The sequence below is a fragment of the Heptranchias perlo genome, chromosome 24 (genome assembly GCF_035084215.1).
Source record: "Heptranchias perlo isolate sHepPer1 chromosome 24, sHepPer1.hap1, whole genome shotgun sequence".
Classification (NCBI taxonomy): Eukaryota; Metazoa; Chordata; class Chondrichthyes; order Hexanchiformes; family Hexanchidae; genus Heptranchias; species Heptranchias perlo.
This window is the reverse complement of record NC_090348.1, coordinates 18,869,752-18,892,972: the sequence shown is the minus strand read 5'-3', so window position 1 is coordinate 18,892,972 and position 23,221 is coordinate 18,869,752. Positions and strand designations below refer to the sequence as shown.

General features: G+C 42.7%; 1 protein-coding gene across 3 annotated transcripts in view; it reads left to right on the top strand.

Moving 5' to 3' along the window:
• bltp3b (bridge-like lipid transfer protein family member 3B) overlaps positions 1-23,221 on the top strand; it is a 124,780-nt gene that overhangs the window by 57,945 nt on the left and 43,614 nt on the right. For 2 of the 3 annotated variants that reach the window (XM_068004856.1, XM_068004854.1), the window contains 7 exons: positions 2,214-2,394; positions 4,104-4,187; positions 6,201-6,365; positions 7,262-7,419; positions 14,320-14,461; positions 16,749-16,823; positions 22,472-22,662. In XM_068004856.1, coding sequence (XP_067860957.1) covers positions 2,214-2,394; positions 4,104-4,187; positions 6,201-6,365; positions 7,262-7,419; positions 14,320-14,461; positions 16,749-16,823; positions 22,472-22,662 — 996 coding nt within the window. The remainder of the gene's footprint in view (positions 1-2,213; positions 2,395-4,103; positions 4,188-6,200; positions 6,366-7,261; positions 7,420-14,319; positions 14,462-16,748; positions 16,824-22,471; positions 22,663-23,221) is intronic. The other variant, XM_068004855.1, reaches the window with a different exon arrangement.

The following is a 23,221-nucleotide window of genomic DNA, read 5'->3' as shown; positions in this document are numbered from 1 at the left end:
TGAGTGCTGTCTGAGCCCTGAGATGGAATCACTGCCTTTAACTCACTCCCAGAAAATGTTTAGTCACCTTAAGTTTGTTTGTCAGCACAGTGCAACTGACCGTTGTCTGAGTGAGATTTTTGTGGATTGGAATGAAGCAGCTTGAGTGTGATGGTGTATAATTTAATAATTAATAATTAGATATGGAGACCAGGTGCTTATTACAGCTACAATCCGGATTCTTGAGTTTTTTTTATAGTTTGTGATTTTAAAAAGCTTGTTGAGAGTTTAACTTGCTCGCTATTAAAAAAAGAACAACGTCTCATACAGAACGGTTAGGAGATTTGTTATTTATGAAAACAGTAAAATGTTTGTGTCCCAGAATGTACTTTGGATGTTTTCTGTTGTACAAAATTATAATATTGCCCTCTACTGGCAATGCATTGTTGTGCATTTACAATGACTCCCAATAATTTTTTATTCGTTTTTCCCCACTAATCTTCTCCATTTCCCGATGGTGTTGACATTTATTGGGGTATGGCTCTATGGGCACTGGACTGGTTACTTGACCACTTGGGCACATCACAACCTAGCTTCATTTCGGTTCTCACCTGGCATCCACACTTAAGCAGTTCTAGGAAGGGTTGCTGAGTAGAGATCAGGAGTGGGAACCTTGTCCGATTCTGTCCTCCCTTACCAAGGAGTGTTTAGGCCAATTGTAGCACCCCAACTGCAGCCCTGGCTGAGATAATCTAATACAGTACAGAATCAACTCTGGGATCTTCCTACTCTGCATGGCTTATGAACTCAGTGCCTCAACCAGTGGAGTTGTAGTTGGAATCCCTTATTCAGATTATTCTGATACAATCGGAATTGCTCATTTTTTTGGGAGGGGAGCTATGGGAATTAAACCTTTGCAATATATTTATACATAAAAAGCATTACCTAAAAGATTGTGCAATTAAATTGACCTTTAATCCAAGATTACATTATGTTTACCTGAATTATTTATGGAATTGCATAATACTATTGAAATAGGGCACTCTATGAAAATCTAATCTATTTAAATAAAGAAATAATTAATAGAATACATTTTGAGATAATGGTGAATTCTAGAAATTATTTTATGCTGTTCCCATCATACTTGCACCACCTAATAGTTTAGTTCCATAACCCACTGCATGCCTAATATATATTTAGTTAATGAAGGTTGATTCTCAGTTGTAATTGTGCTCAAATTGTTTGTATGCTTTTACGTTGCTGGAAACAATTTATTATAGTAAGTATCTTTAACATGGAAAATGTCTCAAGGTGTTTCACAGAGGATGGAGAAATGATAAATTAAATAAAGCAAGGAACAGATGCCGATCTTGGGTAGAGAGATTAGGAAGGGTGACTAAAGACTTGTTAAAAGAGTTGGGTTGAAAGTAGAGAGGCGGAGCAGTTTAGGGAAGCAGTGAGAGAGAGTAGGGCTGAGGCGGCTGACAACTGCTGAAGAAAGTGGCGAAGGGAGACAACGATGGACAGAAGACCATAGTTAGTGGTCTGAAGGGTGCAAGCTGGAGGGGAATGCAAAGATAGGGTGAGTTGAGGCTGACGAGAGATTTGAAGACAAGGGCAAGGATTTTAAATTTAATACATTGGAGACGGGGAGCCTATGTAGACAAAGGATGGGACGATGGGTGATTGAGACTTAGTGCAGGACAGGGTACGGGTGGCTGAGTTTAGGACAAGGTGGACGGTGAGACACCAACAAGCAGAGTATTGGAGAAGTTGAATTTGGAAGTGACAAAAGCGTGGATAAGGGTTTTGGCATCAGAGGGACTGAGGTGAGGTGGAGGCAGGCAGTGTTGCGAAGGTGGAAATAAGTGGTCTTAATAATGGGATAAAATATGGGGTTTGAAGTTCAGCTCTGGATCCAACAAGATACTGAGGTTTTACCCGGGTTTGATTTAGCCTGTATAAGTGGCTGGGTTCGGGGATGAAGGTGGTGGCAAGGGAGCAGAGTTTATTGCAGGAGCTGAAAACAATGGCTTTGGAAACATGAGCACTATTGCAACAGCGAGTATAATTAATTGGCATCGCTGAAGTATCTATAATTAACATAGATCCTTTATTGATAATTTGTCATATCTGTTTTAAATTATTGTCTGGTGGCAAAGTATTCTAAATGGTTGTTCACCTAAATTTACAGTAACAAAATTGACCTAACATTTATACATTTTCCTTTGCAGAGTGCAACTCCAGTTCCCATTTCCCAACAGGTTAGAACACCACAAGCTACAGCAGCAGCTGATCAGAATGATGCTCTTGCCAAACTCTTCAATGCTTTTGATGTAAAGGAGACCTCTCACCATTTAATCATTTCTCATTTGGATCTGCACATCTGTGATGACATTCATGTGAGGGAGAGAGGTACAGAGTGCACTCCCTTGCTGTCTTTATGACCCAAAGAACTGAGATGATTAGGCTGTAACCTGGAATTCTGTTTAAATTTTAGATGCATCTCAGCCTTTTTTGTACACATTTATATGGATTTATAATGAAATTTGTAAAACTTTTGTTTTGTAATGCCACATTCCCTTATAAACCTATTGATGAGTTCAAATGATATGTTATGAAACTCAAACACACAACCAGTCTGATAAAGTTAAAAATGCAAGATTTGCCTACGTGCAGTTAGGTTGAAGTCAAGTTCATAACTTTGGAGCAACTATGGTTGTGCAGTTGTTCACCTTGTGCACTGATTCCCTTGTTGCTGAATACACTAAATAGTATAAAAATGGCTGATTCAGCCTCAAAGTAATTCAGTAATTACTGAATGTATAAATAGTGTGTGTATGTATGTATGTATATAAAGAATATGGAATGATGTACTCAATTCTTGTAGTAGGAGAACATGTATTTTGTTTTGGGATTGTAGATATGAGCGCGCTTTCCAAATTGCAGATTGCAAGATAAATACAGATGAGGAAGGCCATTTGGGCCATCATAGTTCATCCACCTAGAAAGACTACTGTTTTCCGCTTTCCCTCTCGGCCCCCTCCCCAGCATCCATCTGCCTCTGAAATGACTTCAAGGTACAAAAATGGACTCCAAGGTTTTGGGTCCAGTGATTGACCTGTGTTGCATTATTTCTTTGTGTGAAGAGTTACCTCCTGACATGAAAATGCCAAATTTCTCTTTCCTCTTTCCAAATTTCACTCTTTGTCTTTGTCCTACTTTCAAGGTTTAACTTGAAATAGTGCTGTGGATAAACCTTCTTTATACCTTCGCGTTCACCTCCTTTCAAGATTCTAGGTTTCTCTAGTTCTACTTTATGACTCAAAACTGACAGTAGAGATTCAGCCTTATGGTCCAAGGTTGAATATCTTCCTTGTGCCATTGTGACTGAAACTGGATATGGTATTCAAGGTGTGTTTCATCATTCTATTTCTTGTTTGCTGCTCCATTGTCACTGGACCTATTAAATGATGAATCTACCAACACCATAGATCTCTTTCAAATTTAACCTTAACTCGTTTGACACCATTCATGGATTATGTTTGTCATCTGTTTTGTTTTCCAATATCTGCAGTACCGTACTCTTATCTGTATTGAGTTTCACCTGTCCCTGTTCTGCCTACTTTAAGATTTTATCTAGCTCATTTTATACGTCCTCTGCTGCCTCATCAAACTTGACATTCTCCTGCCATTTTAGCAAGTTCTGCAAATTCAATGAATTTGCGTTGAGTTCCTGAATCTAAATCAGAATTAATGGAAATTAGAAACATTAAGGGCACCAGCTCTTACCTGTGAAGTATATACTCCCTCCCTCCCTCCCACGAACCCCCCCCCCTACCTTTGCCACTGGGAATCACTTGCCCAGTCAATGTCTGCTATTTTCAATTACTTTGAATTGGCTGGACACATTTTACAACCACACAGGTTAAGACTTACCCATTATATGCCAAAGTTGAAATTTAAGTTTATAAAGTTTAGTGGGAGTGGGTGAATTGTATGTTTGGTTATTAATTGATGGTAAGGATGATACTTTAGGAAACAATAAATATGATTAAAATATTTTTGCTTTGAATTTTTTGATACAGTTTGAGTAATTCTTGTTTTCATACATTTATTGACAGGATTTCCAAAACAGATCACAGGTGGAGCCATGCAGCTGTCTTTTACACAGATTACAGTGGATTACTATCCCTATCACAGAGCAGGTATAACATCAACATGTAATGCAACCCCTAAAGTACTTATTTACAAATCCCTCCATGACCTCACTGCACCACATCTCTTCAGCCTCCTCCAGCCCTACATCTTAGCCTTTGCTCTTCGATTCTCATACTCTATCCTCCTTTGCAGCCCCCCCCACTCCACTGTTGGTGGCGGAACTTCAGATATTTCAGCCCTACTCTCTAGAACTCTCTCCCTAAGCCCCTTTCCATACTACTTCTCTCGCCATTTTTAAAAGCGTACTCAAAACCAAATAAGTTATCTTTTCAACCATGCTTTGTTATTTTTCCTGACTCTGTTACTGTTGCTCGTCATATGATTCTCAAACATCAACAGCTTGCATTTATATAGTGCTGTTAACATAGAAAAATGTGCCAAGATGCTTTGCATAATCAGACAAAAATCGACAATGAGCTAAAGAAGTTGATACTAGGAGAAGTGACAAAAGGCTTGGTCAAAGCAGTAGGTTTTAAGTAGGGTGTTAAAGGAGGAAAGGGAGATAGAGAGGCTTAGAGAAGGAATTCCAGAGCTTGGAGCCTAGACGGTTGAAAGCACAATAGTGGGGTGAACGGAATGTGGGATGCACTAGAGGCTAGAGTTGGAAGATTGCAGGGTTCTCGGAGGGTTGTAGGGCTGGAGAAGGTTACAGAGAAAAGGAGGGGAAAACCATTAAGTGATTTGAACACGAGGATGACAATTTTAAATTTGAGGCATTATGGGGACTGGGAGCCAATGTAGGTCAGCTAGTACAAAGGTGATGGGTGAGCAGGACTTCGCACAGGACAGGATTTGGGCAGCAGAGTTTTGAATGAACTGATATTTATGGAGGGTGGAAGATGGGAGGCTAGCCAGGAGAGCACTGGAATAGTCGAGTCTGGAGGTGACAGAGGCATGCACGAGGGTTTTGGCAGCAGATGGGCTGAGGCAGGTGCAATTTGAGAGGTGGAAGTAGGCAGTCTTTGTGATGTAAAGCATATAGGGTTGGAAGCTCAGCTCTGGGTCGAATAGGATGCCGAGATTGCAAATAGTCTGGTACAACGTGAGACAGTGACCAGGAAGGGGGATGGAATCGGTGGCAAGTGTATGGAGTTTGTGATGGGGGCCGAAGGCGATGGATTTGGTCTTCTCAATGTTTAACTGGAGGAAATTGTGGCTCATCCAGGACTGGATGTCAAGACAAGCAATCTGACAACACAGGCAGTAGAGGGATCGAGACAAGCGGTGATGCATGGATGGGGCAGCATCCAGTTGGGGAAAGAAGGGAGCCAAGGACAGATCCCTTATGAAGCACCGTAGGACATTTTCTGTATTAAAGCCAGTATATGAATACAAGCTGTTGTTAACAGTAAGGAACCAAGGCTGGAGCTCTTCGTCCATAGGCCGGAAGGACGGAGAAACCATTTGAGGACATATAGTGACAGCATAGATAGGTGTAGACCCATGAGAGACTGGTGCCAAAGCAGTGGACCTTGAAGAGAATGGAATGGATAACAATTTGTAGGTGGTAGAAAGGATTAGGAAGGATTGCAAGCCAACCAACAGTCACCCAAGACATCATTATTGACTTTGACTGGGGCAAACTGTACTGCAGATTGGCCAGAAATTGATTGGAGGGATTCAAACTAGAAGTGGTGGGAGAGGTAAGGGCCTGATTGGATGGCAATAACATATTTAAAGACCTTGGACAGAAAGGGCAGGTTGGAGACTGGGCAGTATTTTACAAGGATCAATTTGTCACGGGTAGGCTTTTTAAGAAAGTGGTTGACGATAATAGTTTTAAAAAGGATGGGAACAGTGCTTGAAGAAGGGAGAGGTTGCAATGGCCGTCAGCAGGGAGTGAAGAGTAATTCTAATTGATTTTTTTCACAAATCAGATGATTTGTACATTTTGAGAAAACAAGTATTTTAATGTTTAAACCTTTAACGTGTCATTAGGGGCAAACTATAGCAGTTAAATTCCTGAAATGACTAGCTTTGTTTTTTAAAATAATTTGCAGGAGACAGCTGTCAGCACTGGATGTACTATAATGAATCCACAAAAACTAGATCAACCTGGACAAAAGAATTACTGAAGGAATTCAAGTCTAATGTCGATATGCTGAAACAAGCTGTGAAGGATTATAGTAAAACAAAACCTGGTTCACCTCCACATGTATTAATAGGTAGGTATGCCTTTTGTTCTTTCTTTAAAATAAGTACAAAATTCTCCTAATATTGTGAGGGGTAGGGGTCTTAACCTTTTGACTGCTGATGCAGTTAACTATGAAAAAGGTTCAGCACCTCAGAGATAAATTGCAGTCATGTTATAACTTGTAGTGCTGGTCATGGTAGATGTAGGATGAAATAGAAGCAAGATTTGTATACGCCTATCTGTTTAAAGTAGGGATGCTAACTAACCTTTTGCTGAGGCCACAGTTCCAAACAGTGATTAATCAAGGGCCTTTCTCTCAAACCTACCATTAGATGTATTTTTAACAATGCAGCCACTTAGTACTTTCCTTTCTCCCAAACATGACCCTATGCTATGATTTTAGCAAAAACAATCAAAAGTTGTAAAGCAGTTAGCTATTTCTTTTTTTTTTAAACCAGAAACATCCATTTATTCCTTTAATTGATTGTCCTGCTTTAACTTATTTTGCATCATAGAGTGCTAGAAAATGGCCTTAGTAGGAACAATTACAACCAAAGCTGGCTTTAGGGTTGAGAGATCCTTCACATCCCTCAGGTTCCACATTCAAGGGAAAAAGTACCAAGACAGGGTACTTACCTTAAACATATATCAACACCAGTGTGTTTAGCAACTGCAGCTTTCTGATTGCAGCCACATTGAAACTTCATCACCTGCATATCTCCTCTTACTTAAAGCATTGCTTGACAGAATTAAACCATTCTCTTGACAGAGAACCCTTCAAGAACCTTGATTGTGAATGATTTGTGCTTGCACTGTTTGCAAAGTATTTGAAACAAAAATAACTCCATTGAACAGTCACTGTCATTTCAAGAATTGAATTTTTGGTTGATATCTTCCTTTTTATATGCTTGTTTTTAATCTATACAGACACCACATTTAGGCAGAAACCTGTAACTACAGGCAGAGAACAGATGGCAAAAGGAACCGGTCCTGCTAATATTTCAGTTGCAACTAATCAGCAGTCAAAGACAAAACTATTATCCAGTTGTTTTGTATTCAGAGTGGAGGATTTAAATATTTATCAGGTAAGAACCAGATGTTTTGGAGCTGGAATTTATTTGACCTGTATAATATCTGAAATGTTTCACAGATCTTGCATTAAATTCTGATGTGCTATTGTAATTCTGCTCAAGAAACAATATTTATTAATTTTAAACATGAGTTTAAATGTCACTTCCCTTTTTTAAATCCATAATGTGTGGATTTTAATCCATCAAAATATCAAAAGCTTATGATGTGCAGCTACTAAGCAGAATGATTTTTTTGCTCCAAATGTTGCTGCTTCAATTAAGCGCAGTTTTAATCATAGGGAGCAGTCATTGTGATTTTATGAGTGCTAGATCATGTCGTACAAACCTACTGGAATTCTTTGAGGTGGTAACTAAGCTAGTGGGTGAGGATAATTAAGTAAATATAATTTACTTAGATTTTCAAAAGGCGTTTAACAAGATTCGTATGAGGCTAGAAAGGAAACTTATCATGTAATAGTTATAAATTACCTAAATGGTTTGACAATTGTCTGGCAACAAAAGACAGAGGGCGTTGATAAATGTTAAGTATTCAGCCTGGGTAACCTGTGTGGTTTCTGCAAGAATGTGTTCTGGAGCTATTGCTATTTGTAATATTTGTGAATGATGATATTGAACAGGTAGTAGTATTAAATCTGCCCATGGTACAAGCTTTGTGGACGGATGATGAGCTTAAAGGCAATTTACAGTGTTTAAAGAAACATGAACCAATTATGTGGGTGGGTTGAGATATGGCTGATGGATTTTAATATGAATAAATGCAGGGTAATGCATGTAGCTACAGGTAACAGTAAGTGTGAAAGAGTCAAAACAGGAAAAGGATTTGGGATCGTGCTTAACGCATTTATTCATTGTGAAGCAGTTATTAAAAAGGCAAATTAGGTATGGGCTATAATTGCATTGGATTACAAGTTATAGTGACATTATACAGAACAATAGTGAGGCTAGTACTGGAATATGGCATGCAGCTTTGGTTGTCATACCTACAATAGGATGTAGATGCATTAGAAAAGGTTCAGAGAAGAGTGACCCAGATGACTTCAGGTGTTGGGATATAGTTATGGTGAAAGGATCATGCAACTAAATTAAATTCTTCCCTAGAGAAAAGAAGACTGAGGGAAAGGTATGGTACAAGTCTTCAAAATAAGATTGAAGTAAACAAGTTATTTAACTTGTGAAATGAGCATAGGATTAGAGGACATATGTAAGGAATCTTACAACACCAGGTTATAGTCCAACAGTTTTATTTGAAAATCACAAGCTTTCGGAGCTTACCTCCTTCATCGGGTGAGTGAAGGGTTCACTCACCTGACGAAGGAGGTAAGCTCCGAAAGCTTGTGATTTTCAAATAAAACTGTTGGACTATAACCTGGTGTTGTAAGATTCCTTACATATGTCCACCCCAGTCCATCACCAGCATCTCCACATTAGAGGACATAGGGAGAGGAGTAGGTCATTCAGCCTCTCGAGCCTGTCCTGCCATTCAGTGAGGTCATGGCTGACCTGTACCTCAACTCCATTTACCCACCTTTGCTCCATATCCCTGATACCCTTACCTAACAAAAAATCTATCGCACCGGCAGGACAGATCCAATAGAGGGGAGGCACAGTGGTATATAGTCAGGAGGGAGTGGCCCTGGGAGTCCTCAACATTGACTCTGGACCCCATGAAATCAGGTCAAACATGGGCAAGGAAACCTCCTGCTAATTACCACCTAACACCCTCCCTCAGCTGATGAATCAGTACTCCTCCATGTTGAGCAGCACTTGGAGGAAGCACTAACGATAGCAAGGGCACAGAATATACTCTGGGTGGAGGACCTCAGTGTCCATCACCAAGAGTGGCTCAGTAGCACCAGTTGGCCAAGAGCAATTAAATAAATACTTTGGTTCTGTCTTCACGGAAGAGGACACAAATAACTTCCCAGAAATGCTAGGGAACCAAAGGATTAGTGAGAAGGAGGAATTAAAGGAAATTAGCAGTACTAAAAAAATAGTGCTGGAGAAATTAATGGGACTGAGAGCCATTAAATCCCCAGGACCTGATAATCTGCATCCCAGAGTACTAAAAGAGGTAGCCATGGAAATAGTGGATGCATTGGTTGTCATCTTCCAAAATTCTACAGATTATGGAAAAGTTCCTGCAGATTGGAGGGTGACAAATGTAACCCCACTATTTAAAAAAAAAGGAGGGAGAGAAAAAACGGAACTACAGACCGGTTAGCCTAACATCAGTAGTAGGGTACCGTAACATAGTGGTTATGTTACTGGACTAGTAATCCGGAGGCCTGGACTAATATTCCGGAGTTATGAGTTTAAATCCTGCCACGGCAGCTGGGGAATTTAAATTCAATTAATTAAATAAAAATCTGGAATAAAAAAAACTAGTATCAGTAATGGTGGCCATGAAACTACCGGATTGTCATTAAAAACCCATCTGGTTCACTAATGCCCTTTAGGGAAGGAAACCTGCCGTCCTTACCCGATCTGGCCTATATGTGACTCCAGGCCCACAGCAATGTGGTTGATTCTTAATCGCCCTGTGAAATGGCCTAGCAAGCCATTCAGTTGTTCAAGAAGGCAGCTCACCACCACCTTCTCAAGGGCAATTAGGGATGCGCATTAAATGCTGGCCCTGCCAGCGATGCCCACATCCCATGAACGAATTTTTAAAAAAGGGAAAATGCTAGACTCTATTATAAAAGATATGATAACAGGACACTTAGAAAATATCAATGGGATTGGACAAAGTCAACATGGATTTATGAAAGGGAAATCGCGTTTGACAAACATTCCGGAGTTTTTTGAGGATGTAACTGGTAGAATAGATCTGGGAGAACCAGTGGATGTGGTTTTTTGGATTTTCAGAAGGCCTTTGATAAAGTCCCACATAAGAGGTTAGTGTGCAAAATTAAAGCACATGGGATTGGTGGTAATATACTGGCATGGATTGAAAATTGGTTAACAGACAGGAAACAGAGAGTAGGAATAAATGGGTCTTTTTCAGGGTGGCAGGCAGTGACTAGTGCGGTACTGCAGGGATCAGTGCATGGGCCCCAGCTATTCACAATATATATTAATGATTTGGATGAGGGAACCAAATGTAATATTTCCAAGTTTGCTGACGACTCAAAACTAGGTGGGATTGTGAGTTGTGAAGAGGGTGCAAAGAGGCTTCAAGGCGATTTAGACAAGTTGAATGAGTGGGCAAATACATGGTAGATGCAGTATAACGTGGGTAAATGTGAAGTTATCCACTCCGGAAGGAAAAACAGAAAGGCAGAGTATTATTTAAATAGTGATAGATTGGGAAATGTTGAAGTACAAAGGGACCTTGGTGTCCTTGTACACCAGTCACTGAAAGCAAACATGCAGGTGCAGCAAGCAGTTAGGAAGGCAAACGGTATGTTGGTCTTCATTGCAAGAGGATTTGAGTACAGGAGCAAGGATGTCTTACTGCAGTTATACAGGGCCTTGGTGAGACCACAGCTGGAGTATTGTGTGCAGTTTTGGAAACCGTACCTAAGAAAGGATATACTTGCCATAGAGGGAATGTAGCGAAGGTTCACCAGACTGATTCCTGGGATGGCAGGACTGTCATATGAGGAGAGATTGGGTCGACTAGGCCTGTATTCACTCGAGTTTAGAAGAATGAGAGGGGATCTCATTGAAACATATAAAATTCTGACAGGGCTAGACAGACTGAATGCAGGGAGGATGTTTCCCCTGGCTGGGGGGTCCAGAACAAGGGGTCACAGTCTCAGGATACAGGGTAGGACATTTAGGATTGAGATGAGGGGAAACTTCTTCACTCAGAGGGTGGTGAACCTGTGGAATTCTCTACCACAGAAGGTTGTGGAGGCCAAGTCACTGAATATATTTAAGAAGGAGCTTGATAGATTTCTAGACACAAAAGGCATCACGGGGTATGGGGAGAAAGCGGGAATACGGTATTGAGATAGAGGATCAGCCATGATCATATTGAATGGCGGAGCAGGCTCGAAGGGCCGAATGGCCTACTCCTGCTCCTATTTTCTATGTTTCTAAGTCCTGAAGGACATAGCTGCGGGACTGGGCCTGCGGCAGGTGGTGAGGGAACCAGCACGAGGGAGAAACCTACTTGATCTCGTCCTCACCAATCTACCTGTCGCAGTTGCATCTGTCCATGACAGTATTGGTACGACTGACCACCTTGTGGAGATGAAGTCCTGTCTTCACACTGAGGACACCGTCCAACGTGTTGTGTGGCACTATCACCTAAATGGGATAGATTCAGAACAGATCTCGCAGCTCAAAACTGGGCATCCATGAGGCGCTGTGGGCCATCAGCAGCAGCAGAATTGTATTCCACCACAATCTGTAACCTCATGGCCTGGCATATCCCTCACTCTACCGTTACCAACAAGCCAGGGGATCAACTCTGGTTCAATGAGGAGTGTAGAAGAGCATGCCAGGAGCAGCATCAGGCGTACCTAAAAATGAGGTGCCAATCTGGTGAAGCTACAACACAGGATGACATGCATGCTAAACAGTGGAAGCAGCAGGCTGTAGATAGAGCTAAGCAATCCCACAACCAACGGATCAGATCAAAGCTCTGCAGTCCTGCCATATCCGGTCGTGAATGGGGGCGGACAATTAAACAGCTAAAGGGAGGAGGAGGCTCCTAATCTTCAATGATGTTAGAACCCAGCACTTGAGTGCAAAAGACAAGGCTGAAGTGTTTGCAACCATCTTCAGCCAGAAGTGCCATGTGGACGGTCCATCTCTGCCTCCTCCCGATATCCCCACCATCAGAGAAGCCATTCTTCAGCCAATTCGATTCACTCTGCGTGATATTAAGAAACGGCTGAGTGCACTGGATATAGCAAAGGCTATAGGTCCTGACACCATCCTGGCTGTAGTGCTGAAGACTTGTGCTCCAGAACTAGCTGCACCTCTAGCCAAGCTGTTCCAGTACAGTTACAACACTGGCATCTACTCGACAAAGTGGAAAATTGCCCAGGTATGTCCTGTCCACAGAAAGCAGGTCAATCCGGCCAATTACCGCCCCATCAGTCTACTCTCAATCATTAGCAAAGTGATAGAAGGTGTCGTCGACAGCGCTATCAAGCGGCACTTACGAATAACCTGCTCACCGATGCTCAGTTTGGGTGCCGCCAAGAGCACTCGGCTCCAGACCTCATTACAGCCTTGGTCCTAACATGGACAAAAGAGCTGAATTCTAGCGGTAGGGTGAGAGTGACTGCCTTTGACATCAAGGCAGCATTTGACCGAGTGTGGCATCAAGGAGCCCTAGTAAAATTGAAGTCAGTGGGAATCGGGGAAAACTCTCCAGTGGCTGGAGTCATACCTAACACAAAGGAAGATGGTAGTGGTTGTTGGAGGGCAATCATCGCTGCAGGGGTTCCTGAGGGCAGTGTCCTAGGCCCAACCATCTTCAGCTGCTTCATCAATGACCTTCCCTCCATCATAAAGTCAGAAATGGGGATGTTTGCTGATGATTGCACAGTGTTCAGTTCCATTCGCAACCCCTCAGATAATGAAGCAGCCCGTGCCTGCGTGCAGCAAGACCTGGACAACATCCAGGCTTGGGCTGATAAGTGGCAAGTAACATTCGTGCCACACAAGTGCCAGGCAATGACCATCTCCAACAAGAGAGAGTCTAACCACATCCTCTTGGCATTCAACGGCATTACCATTGCCGGATCCCCCACCACCAACATCCTGGGGGTCACCATTGACCAGAAACTAAATTGGACTAGCCACATAAATACTGTGGCTACAAGAGCAGGTCAAAGGCTCCGAATTCTGCAGCGATTGACTCATCCCCCTGAATCCCCAAACCTTTCTACCATATACAAGGCACAAGTCAGGAGTGTGATGGAATACTCTCCACTTGCCTGGATGAGTGCAGCTCCAACAATACTCAAGAAGCTTGACACCATCCAGGACAAAGCAGCCCACTTGATTGGCACCCCATTCACCACCTGAAACATTCACTCCCTCCACTACTGGCGCATCGTGGTTGCAGTGTGTACCATCTACAGGATGCACTGCAGCAACTTGCCAAGGCTTCTTAGACAGCACCTCCCAAACCCATGACCTCTACCACCTAGAAGGATAAGGGCAGCAGGCGCCACCTGCACGTTCCGCTCCAAGTCACACACCATCCCGACTTGGAAATATATCGCCGTTCCTTCATCGTCGCTGGGTCAAAATCCCGGAACTCCTTACCTAACCTCACCATGGGAGAAACTTCACCACATGGACTGCAGCGGTTCAAGAAGGTGGCTCACCACCACCTTGAGGGTAATTAGGGATGGGCAATAAATGCTGGTCTTGCCAGCGACACCCACATTCCATGAATGAATAAAAAAAAAGGTTGCAGCTACCATGATGCACTTGCATCTTGGATTTTTTTTTGTGATTCAAAAGAAGACTGGCTATTCCCAGAATGTGCTGACTTGCTGAGTGTAAGCCCTGATCAGCTTAAGTGTCAGACATTTAAAAAAAATTGTTGTTCCTGGGATGTGGGCGACACTGGAGATGCAGTATTTATTGCCCATCAGTAGGTGCCCTAAGGGCAGTAAGTGTCAACCACATAGCATGGAACTGGAATCACATGTAGGCCAGACTGGGTAGGAGTGGTAGCTCCCTTCCCTGAAGGACATTGGTGAACCAGTTGTGTTTCTTATGACAGTCGGGTTCTTATGACAGTCATGGAACTTTCATGGTTATTTTCTGGTGCTAGCCCACAAATTACATTTATTTATTTCAATTTCACAAATTGTCATGTTAGGATTTGAACTCCGTTTGCTAGTGCTCTAAAGTGTAATAGTACTAGTGATATCACTGTCTAGATAACGTCATAAAATTCTTAACCTGTTCCCCCTGCAGGTTTCTACAGCGGATCAGCGTCGAGATTCTCCCAAAGCTATGATCTGCTGCAATAAGAAGTCTTTATATCTTCCATCAGAGATGGCAGCTATTCACATTGAATTCACTGAATATTATTTCCCAGATGGAAAAGATTTCCCTAGTAAGAGTTTATATTAAGCTGTTTATTATTGTGTAAACGTTCTTACATATGTTGGATGAAAAGAATTTGCACTCCAAAGCAATTGCTTGGTTTAGTTTTGGAATGTATCTTGATAATGTCAAGTTTGAAATGTAGTTTATCTTTTATGATCTGATGGGTATGGAAATAGATATATTTCCTGTTCATCATATTTCAAGTGTCATGCTTAAATTTCTGTGCCACTCTTAAAAGTAAGCATAAACAAAAGCAGTCATTTGAAAGTTTGCTTAAGGACACACTCAGGGCTCAGGAAATATGGAATCAATTTGTCTGCAGCTTCTTAATTTATCTTACAATTGCAGTTAGAAGAAAGATCAATGGTGGACACACTGCTTCTTTCTTCCACTTGACTCCTGGGCCACTGGAGCTTGCTCTGAATTATCAGTTTTTCATGCTTCCCTTTCTGACTGCCTATGGGGGTGTGGGCAGCAGGGTGGGGTGGGGGGCGGGTGGGGGGATGAGTGAGAGGAGAAGTGAGGTGTTTTTGAGGTTGAGATAGCTCTGAGATGTGCCAACCGACTTGTCATTTATGCAGACATCAAATATGATAAGTACCTTGTTTCAAGAGAGAGAGGTTTGTGAGTCTCCCATCTGCCCTTATATACATCTTGGAGCTGGAGTATCTAACTCAGATAAAATCTATGATTCAACCATGTACGCAGATAGCTTCAAGCTTCTTCATGAGGAACACGAGGCACGAGGTCAAAAGCCTTGTAAAGGAGCCAGTGATATTAGCAAGATTCCTTGGTTGTTTTCAGTTTCACAACTGTGCTCTGGAATATCGAGGCTAAGCATGCCTCAGACAACACTAAATAAATAATCCTGTTTCCCAGTCTCAGAAGAGCAGCTCCAAGATGAATTGGTGGTCCCTTGCACTGATCTCCAAGACAATTGCTGTTATATCCCTTTTTGCTTAGAGCAGTTTTTAGGATTTTGTCATGAATACAGTACACATCTGCTATGAGCTATGTGACAGTGTGCAGTCCATTTTCTCCCAGAAAGTTGTCATTAAGGCCTTCCACCTGTGCAGCACACTATTGTTTTTTTTCAAAACTTCATGTGAATGTGTCCTTGGTATTGCCTGTTGGGTCAAATGCCAGCTGCGTATAATGCTCTCTCTAGACCCTGAGGATACCTTCATGGATTTGCTTGAGAGAACGCATCAGTCTTTGCCACTCGCCTCTCTCTTGATCATAATTGATAAACTTTAACCAACAGAAAAATGGCTTAGGAGAATTTTATGTAATTTTGCACCCTTGCAGATTAATGTAACCCATTAATCCCACCATCTCTTGGCTACACTGTACATCATAATCTATTTTTATAGCACCTATCAATTGCTCCAAAGAGGCTTTGGGTACCACTTCAAACTCCCTCTGCATTTTTATATAAAGCTGAGTTGCAACATGTTACATGATACAATATATTTTTGTACATCATAAGGTGTTTGTCCTATATAACTAGGAGATGCAGGAGCAGTTCTTTTACATTGCCACTGAATTATGCTTTATTGAATGAACTGGCTTTTGCTAATGTCTTATTTATATTAAAATGTTGGGACCTAGAAATATTATAACCATTTCATCATCCTGCCAATGTTTGTATGCTACAGTGCTGTATTATTTTATTAGAACAGAAAGCCTTTGTATGCTATCAATATGTGTGAAATGTGAATGATCCACCATTGTAAATATTAAGAACTGTGAAAATATTGACAGTGTCGATGCAGGGAAACATTTATTATAAGTTCTAAAAGTTTTTCACTTCAGAGTGATTGAACAGTGGTATTGCACCATCATTGTGCTCAGCAGGTTTTATTCCATCTCACAGATTGGACTATTTGAGTGAAAACATACTGCAAAGAATTCACTCCTGGGCAGTGAAAATGGAATTAATTTGGAGTAAAATGTGGTCAGCAGGGTACCAAAAACTTTTATTTCCCATTGGAGTGAAAAGAACTTACAACCTTAAAAGAGGAGCATTTCATTTATACTTATCAGATTTCATAGATATCAGTAGCATTGATTTTTTTAAAAAAGTCTTTATGGAAAATTGTGTGACTATAGATAACATTTGTTTACAAAAGAAAATTAATGCTACCTTTTTAGTGTTGTGTGTGGCATTGTGAGACATGTACCAGCTGTGAGTCGTATTGTCTCACTAAAATGCCTTGTATATTAACACTAGTATTCTCAAGTACAGACTAATTGTTTTTATTGAAATTCATTCTTGTGGCCTTGCATTATAGCCATATGGAATGTGTTGGACAGGTTGGAAAAGAACGTACATCAGAGTTCTGTCCTAGATCTCCTTTTCTGTACAGGTTACACTATTATCATTTTCTCCTGTAAAGTGGTTTTGTTTTTGGTTGGTGGGGCTGATTGTCAAAATCATGTAGCTTTATCATTCATTGATTCTGCATGACATTCCCTGAATCATACCTGGGAGAATAAATAATGTGCTTAGTTGAAACTTTGAACATGGGTTTTCACCAGGTTGTAGGGTGCATGTTTGCTGAATTACAGTGAACCATGAAGGCTCAAGGCTGGAATATCATATTGTGTTAAGAAGAATCCTCTCACTAAGGCTTTATGCTAAGGTAGAACATAGTTTATCATCATACTGATTTGATGATATGCAACATGAATAATATCTGTTTTTAGAACTGCAACTAAACTTCACAAGCCTAGTCTCTAAAGAGGTATGACAAGTTTCATATTTTAATGGATACGTGTAATCATGGTCTGCAAAATAATTTGGCATGCTGCCTTTGTTCAGATTTATAGAAAAAAAAGTCCTTAGTTAATGTTAAATATTTTGACATTATATCAAGATCATACACTTGAGCAAAGACTGAATCAAGATCAACGAATTGATACATAGGGCTCAATTTTCAAAGGGCAACAGGATGGCAGCAGTGGGGGATGGGGGGGGGTCAATGGGCGCGCGGCAAACCCGGATAATAAAAACTTAGCGTTCCCCATGCAATCACGAGTTAATTGGTGACCCTTAACGCGCCATCAGAAAGCTACACAGTGGGCGGACTGCGCACCCGCATGACAGGCTGTCAGCTGGAGCGTCTACATTTAAAGGGCCATTGCTCCAATGGCTTTTGCTGGAGCAAAGACCAAAAACACACAATATGGAGCACAGGGGCGAGGCTGCTCCAAGATTTAATGATGCCTCACTCCAGGTGCTACTGGCTGCGGTGAGGAGGAGGAGGGAAATTTTTTATCCAGTTGACAGGAGGAAGTGCCCTGCCTCTGCCACCAAGAAGGCCTGGCTCGAGGTGGCAGAGGAGGTCATCAGCAGCAGCAACATCTCCTGCACCTGAGTCCGGTGCAGGAAGCCTTTCAATGACCTAACTAGGTCAGCTAAAGTGAATATGCTTACTGACTCTCCTGCATTCTGTGTTCCACATCACCCCCCCCCCCCCAACTTATTCTGCACTGCCAAGACAATCCATCACATCACTCCTCACACCCACTTAAGGCTCATCCTCAACTTACCTTCACCTCCTCAGCACTTCCTCACCTCCCCATTTGTGATCCCACCACTACCACTCACCCGAATCCTCATCCAATGTGATGGCTGTGTCTCATACTCACCCTCTGATGCACCTCTTTCACGGTCAGCCTCACTCAAACCAATGCATTCATCGGCTGGCCGCTTCAGTATCACTCACTCACTCGTCTGTACTTTCTCCCCTTCTAGGAGGAGAGAGCTCAGAATGCACGCGAGAGGGCGAGGACTGGAGGGGACCTCCACAAATCGTGGTCCTTGCAGACGCGGAGGAGGAGCCCTGCAGATCAACCGCGTGTCCGTCTCGCATGCCGTGACTGGCACCCCACAAATGTCTGGTGACACAACTTTAACATTCATCACGCACAACATTAATTGATGTTAACAATGCTTGGCATATTGAACACCTCAGTCTGCTCATCGCAACATGACACATCTGTAGCGATGCTTAATACTGCCTTCTGTTCTCTTCCAGGCCCTTCAACGACCGCAATGACAGCAGAGGGCAATTCCTCAGAGGAGCTCCAGGCCTCTGAGGGCGCACTGTCACATCTTAGCGAGCCATCCACCAGTGCGGATACTCACACCTCAGTGGGTCCTAGTTATCAGTCAGTCAGTTGGGTTGGCACCTGATGAATCACCACACACGTGAGCACGAGCAGACACTGGTGGCTGGGGCAGCTGTGGAGAGTCCACGTCGGTGGGCACACTCCTCTTCAGGCTCTGCTCAGCTGGATGCAGGTGTTGCACCCCGATGGCCATCCTTTAAAAGGAGAATGATCGAGGAACAGCAGCACATTTGCGAGGTACTGGAACAGGTGCCACGCACACACTCCACAATAGCGCAGAGGATGGAGGTGTCCAACTCCTGCATGAGTGGAATGGTGGCACAGGTTCATGAGGGAATCTCTGAGATAGTGTCGCAGGGACGTGAGCAACTGTCTGAGATAGTATCGCATGTAACTGCTGAAATGTCTGAGATAGTGTTGCAGATAAGTGCGGGAATGTCTGCGATGGAGAGAAGGCTTGCCTCTGTGGAGCTTCAAGCATGTTTTACAAATGAGTCCATTCAGGCCCTGACAATGACCGTGCGGACTCTGAACTACATTCTGCTGCCATGGACAGGCGGACAGATATATTAGCACTGGCCTTACAAGGCATCACATAAGTCTTTCACACTGTTGTCCAGCAGAGTGGTAGGAGTGATGTGGGCCTGGCCCAGGAGAGGGATGATGGCGAAAGGGGACATGGAAGTGGGGACGCCACTCAAAGCACTCACACGTTGCTCCCCTCTCATCCAGAACCCACAATGCTGCTCCTCTCCAGTTGGCTGATTCTGCCCCTGCACAGGTGCAGGTGGAGCAGCCTTTGAAGGGGCCCTGACGGGGTCCAAAACCCAGAGGGCGTAGGCTGAAAGCATCTCAGCAATCAGGGCATGAACATGAGCAACCTGCCACTACCTCTGCTGCAGTCACAGGGGATGCACCACGTAGAAGCGGTAGGAAGAGAAAGGCTAAGGTTTTGTGAGCACGAAGGGTATGCACAAGGGTGTCTGACAGACTGTCATGTTTTTCATTTATATTTTTTTTTAGTCACATTAAATGTTATCATTCTCACCGCTACTGCCATGTCTTGCCCATTCTTGACTGGCTTTTGTGATGGCGCCCTTTCATATGCTTAGCCATGAACGGCGACACTTGATGCCACCCAGTGGGTCACTTTACACGGGGGTGGGGGGGGTGCTGGTGTTGGCATTGGTCTTTCCAGGTGGTGAGAGTACTGGACTCTTCTCACTTTCTGATCTTATGAGAACCTTTCACTTATGAGTGACTCCCTGACCCCACAAGCAGCCAGGCGAGCTACTGCTCTGCCAATGGGTTCGCCCTCCTCCTCCAGCTTCTCCTCAATGTGGATGGTGGATGGGACCTCCTCAACCGGTACCCCTCTCTGTTGCGCGATGTTGTGCAGGACACAAAACACAAAACACAACTATAATGCATTCCACTCTCACTGGTGCGTATTGAAGCGCTCCCGCAGAACGATCGAGGCACCAAAATCGCATCTTGAGCAGCCCTATCGCATGTTCAATTATAGATCTGGTGGCGATGTGGCTGTCGTTTTATTGACGCTGTTGCTTGCTGATGGGGTTCCTCAGAGGTATCATGAGCCACATATGCAGTGTCTATCCCTTGTCCCTGAGGAGCCAGCTCTTAAGGGTGTTCGGTGCTTGGAAGAGGCCTAGGATGTTGGATTCCCTCAGAATGAAAGAATTGTAGCAGCTGCCAGGGAATCTGGCGCACATATGAAGGAATCTTTTGCGGAGGTCACAAACGAGCTGAGCGTTGGAGTGACACCCCTTTCTGTTGATGAACAGTCCTGGCTTGCGTGGAGGTGCTTGGATTGCTATATGTGTCCAATCGATTGCACCCTGCACCCGTGGGAAGCCAGTCGCAGAGTGGAATCCCACTGCCCTCTCTGCCTGGCTGAGATCGTCCATGGGGAAGTTGACATATTACGAGGCCCTGCGAAACAAGCCGTCGGTGACCTGCCTTATGCACTTGTGTGCAGATGACTGAGAGACTCCAGCAATGTCCCCGGTGGCACCCTGGAATGATCCGGAAGCGAAGAAGTTGAGGGCAGTGGTCGTTTAAATAGCGACGGGTAATGAGATGCCGCCAGGCCCAGCCAGGAGCAGCTCGGCATGAAGGAGGCTGCAGATGTCTGTGACCACCTGGTGACTCACTCTCAGCCTCTGTATGCACTGCTCCTCAGAGAGGTCCAGGAAGCTGAGCCTCTGTCTGTACACCCTCTGGTATGGGTAGTGCCTCCTGCGACGTCGCTCCCTCTGTGCTCTTGTGCAGGTCCCTGTAGCACAGCACAGTGTTGTGGAGCTCCAATTGGCAGAAGTGCACGCCGTGCCTGGCGAGGATGATGATGTTCCTTGTCCTCGGATGCACTGGTGAATGCAACCATGGCGCCCCATCCTGATGGTGTCAGTTTGAGGGTGTCCGGAAAGTTGGTAAATATGTGTAAACAGAACAATTCTGAGAGGAAACCAAGAATTTTCAGTCTAAACACCAAGATCTCCCAGCCAAAAGTTTATCGGAGACAACTGAATGCCCTGCTGCAATAACTGACCTTTTATCCCCATCTGTCAAACAGGCATTTTAATGTCCAAATGGCTGCTAGCTGAAACACGTCTCTTCAACATGGACTGTTTCACACAGCACGGGAAACACGCTGAGGCAGAATGAAAATCCTTTCCCTGCCTCAATCACCATAAAATTAAGTACTTTAACAAGTTTAAATATCTTAATAACTGCTTTAAATATCAGCCCGTCGGCTTTAATTGCCGTCGGGTCTTCCGGATTCCTGAAGTGTGGGCACACACAGATGCGTCTGTATGAAACACGGAAGTTGGTCGGTTGGGGCCGGCTTCCTTACCTGCTCTGGATTTTTGTTGCCCCAACGTACCCGGACTTCTATTTGAAAATTGAGCCCATGATATTTCATGCACTTGAAAGTTTACTTAGTGAAGAAAATAGAAAGGTTTCGGATTTTAAAAAAACCGAATTTCTACCTCAGATATTATGGATTGCCTATTGGATCTTTAAATCAGAAATATTCCAATCAAATAGAATTTGAAACTCTGGTTTCAGTGGGAGTAAACTGCAGAAAATGTACTACCTTCAGTCTCATTCTATTAAGAGGAAATGCAGCTTACTCTATAAAACTAAATATAGGTATCAGACGGATTTAAAAATCTAACATCTAGATTCTGCTCAAATAATGGAAAAAACATTAAATCTTTAAGGATATTTGTTATGCTTTTTAAAAAAAAAAATTCCTGCATAATCTCAACATTTTATCTCCATTTATCTTTTTATCTCTTTACAATTAGCATCCTAGTTAAATCTTTCTATTAACTCTGTACAAACTTTAGAAGCACAAGAATGTCACAGTAATTCTAGTTTTTAATTAACAAGTTACTGTAACAAATACTGAAAATATAGACCTTAACAAATGTTGTTCAAACTGCAGTGCATTAGAACACTGTATTAGATCATCATGGCAAATCACTCTGGTGAAAACCCTGACTCTCTAATATATTGGATTTCACAGCTTGGTAAATTATTTTTCTATTAAATCTAGCACAGAAATGGAATAAATATATCAATTTTGTTACGGCAAAACCCATTCTACGTGAAATTTCTTCCAGTATGCAGTCTCGTCAGTGGTCTCCATGGATTATTCCATGAGAAATGCAGATCAAATTTTGTAATCCTCAATATTCTCTTGATAATATATATCACATCAAAGTTGTGCTTCATTGGGTAGAAAGTCAGAGTCCACCCATCTTCAGTACAATGGGTATTGCCTCAAATATTGATGAGAATATCATTTGACCCTTCAATTTTTAATAAAATATGTATGTATTCCTGTCTGCAGTTCCTTGCCCTAATCTTTATGTACAGATGAATGCACTACAGTTCACTCTTGACACCAGGAGCATGCTGTGGTTGAACCAGTTTATACTAGATCTGCTGCAGAGCCTGGAACAGTTCACAGCTATCTACAAACTTGATAGTGGGAAAAAAAATGAACATGTCGATATACGAGTTGATGGACTGATGCTCAAGGTATGTAAAGGTTCAGTTATGCAGCTGGGACACTGTAGCCTTGAAATTAAGCTATGGAATATTGGTCCGAAATTTCTCTTTTTTTTTGGTGAAAACTTTTAAAACTAATATCCCATGGCCTAATTTCAAGGCCAGTGTGTTCTGTTTTCAATATTCTATTTTCAGTACATATTTTTCAAGTTCAAAAATAACGCAAAACAAATTTTTTAAAAATGGAGTCTGGTCTGAAACCGACCATGCAGAGATAAGGACAACCTCGGTTAACTTCAAATCGCCATAAATCGTTGGCTGGAGAACATGTGGGATGCCCACCATGTTCTGTGGTCACATCGATCACTGTGTGCTGGCTAAAACTACTGTTCACACTTGTGTACAAATAATATCCAAAAGCAGAAAGATCAGCGAAGTATTACTGAGTGCAATACACTTGCATTTTATGACAGCTGGGTTGACTGTTTAAAAAGGCGTTGTACACAACTTGTTACAGCTCCTCTCAAGAAATGAGAAAAACCATGATTGCATACATGTAAGATGATTATTACGGTGCTCCTATTGCCCT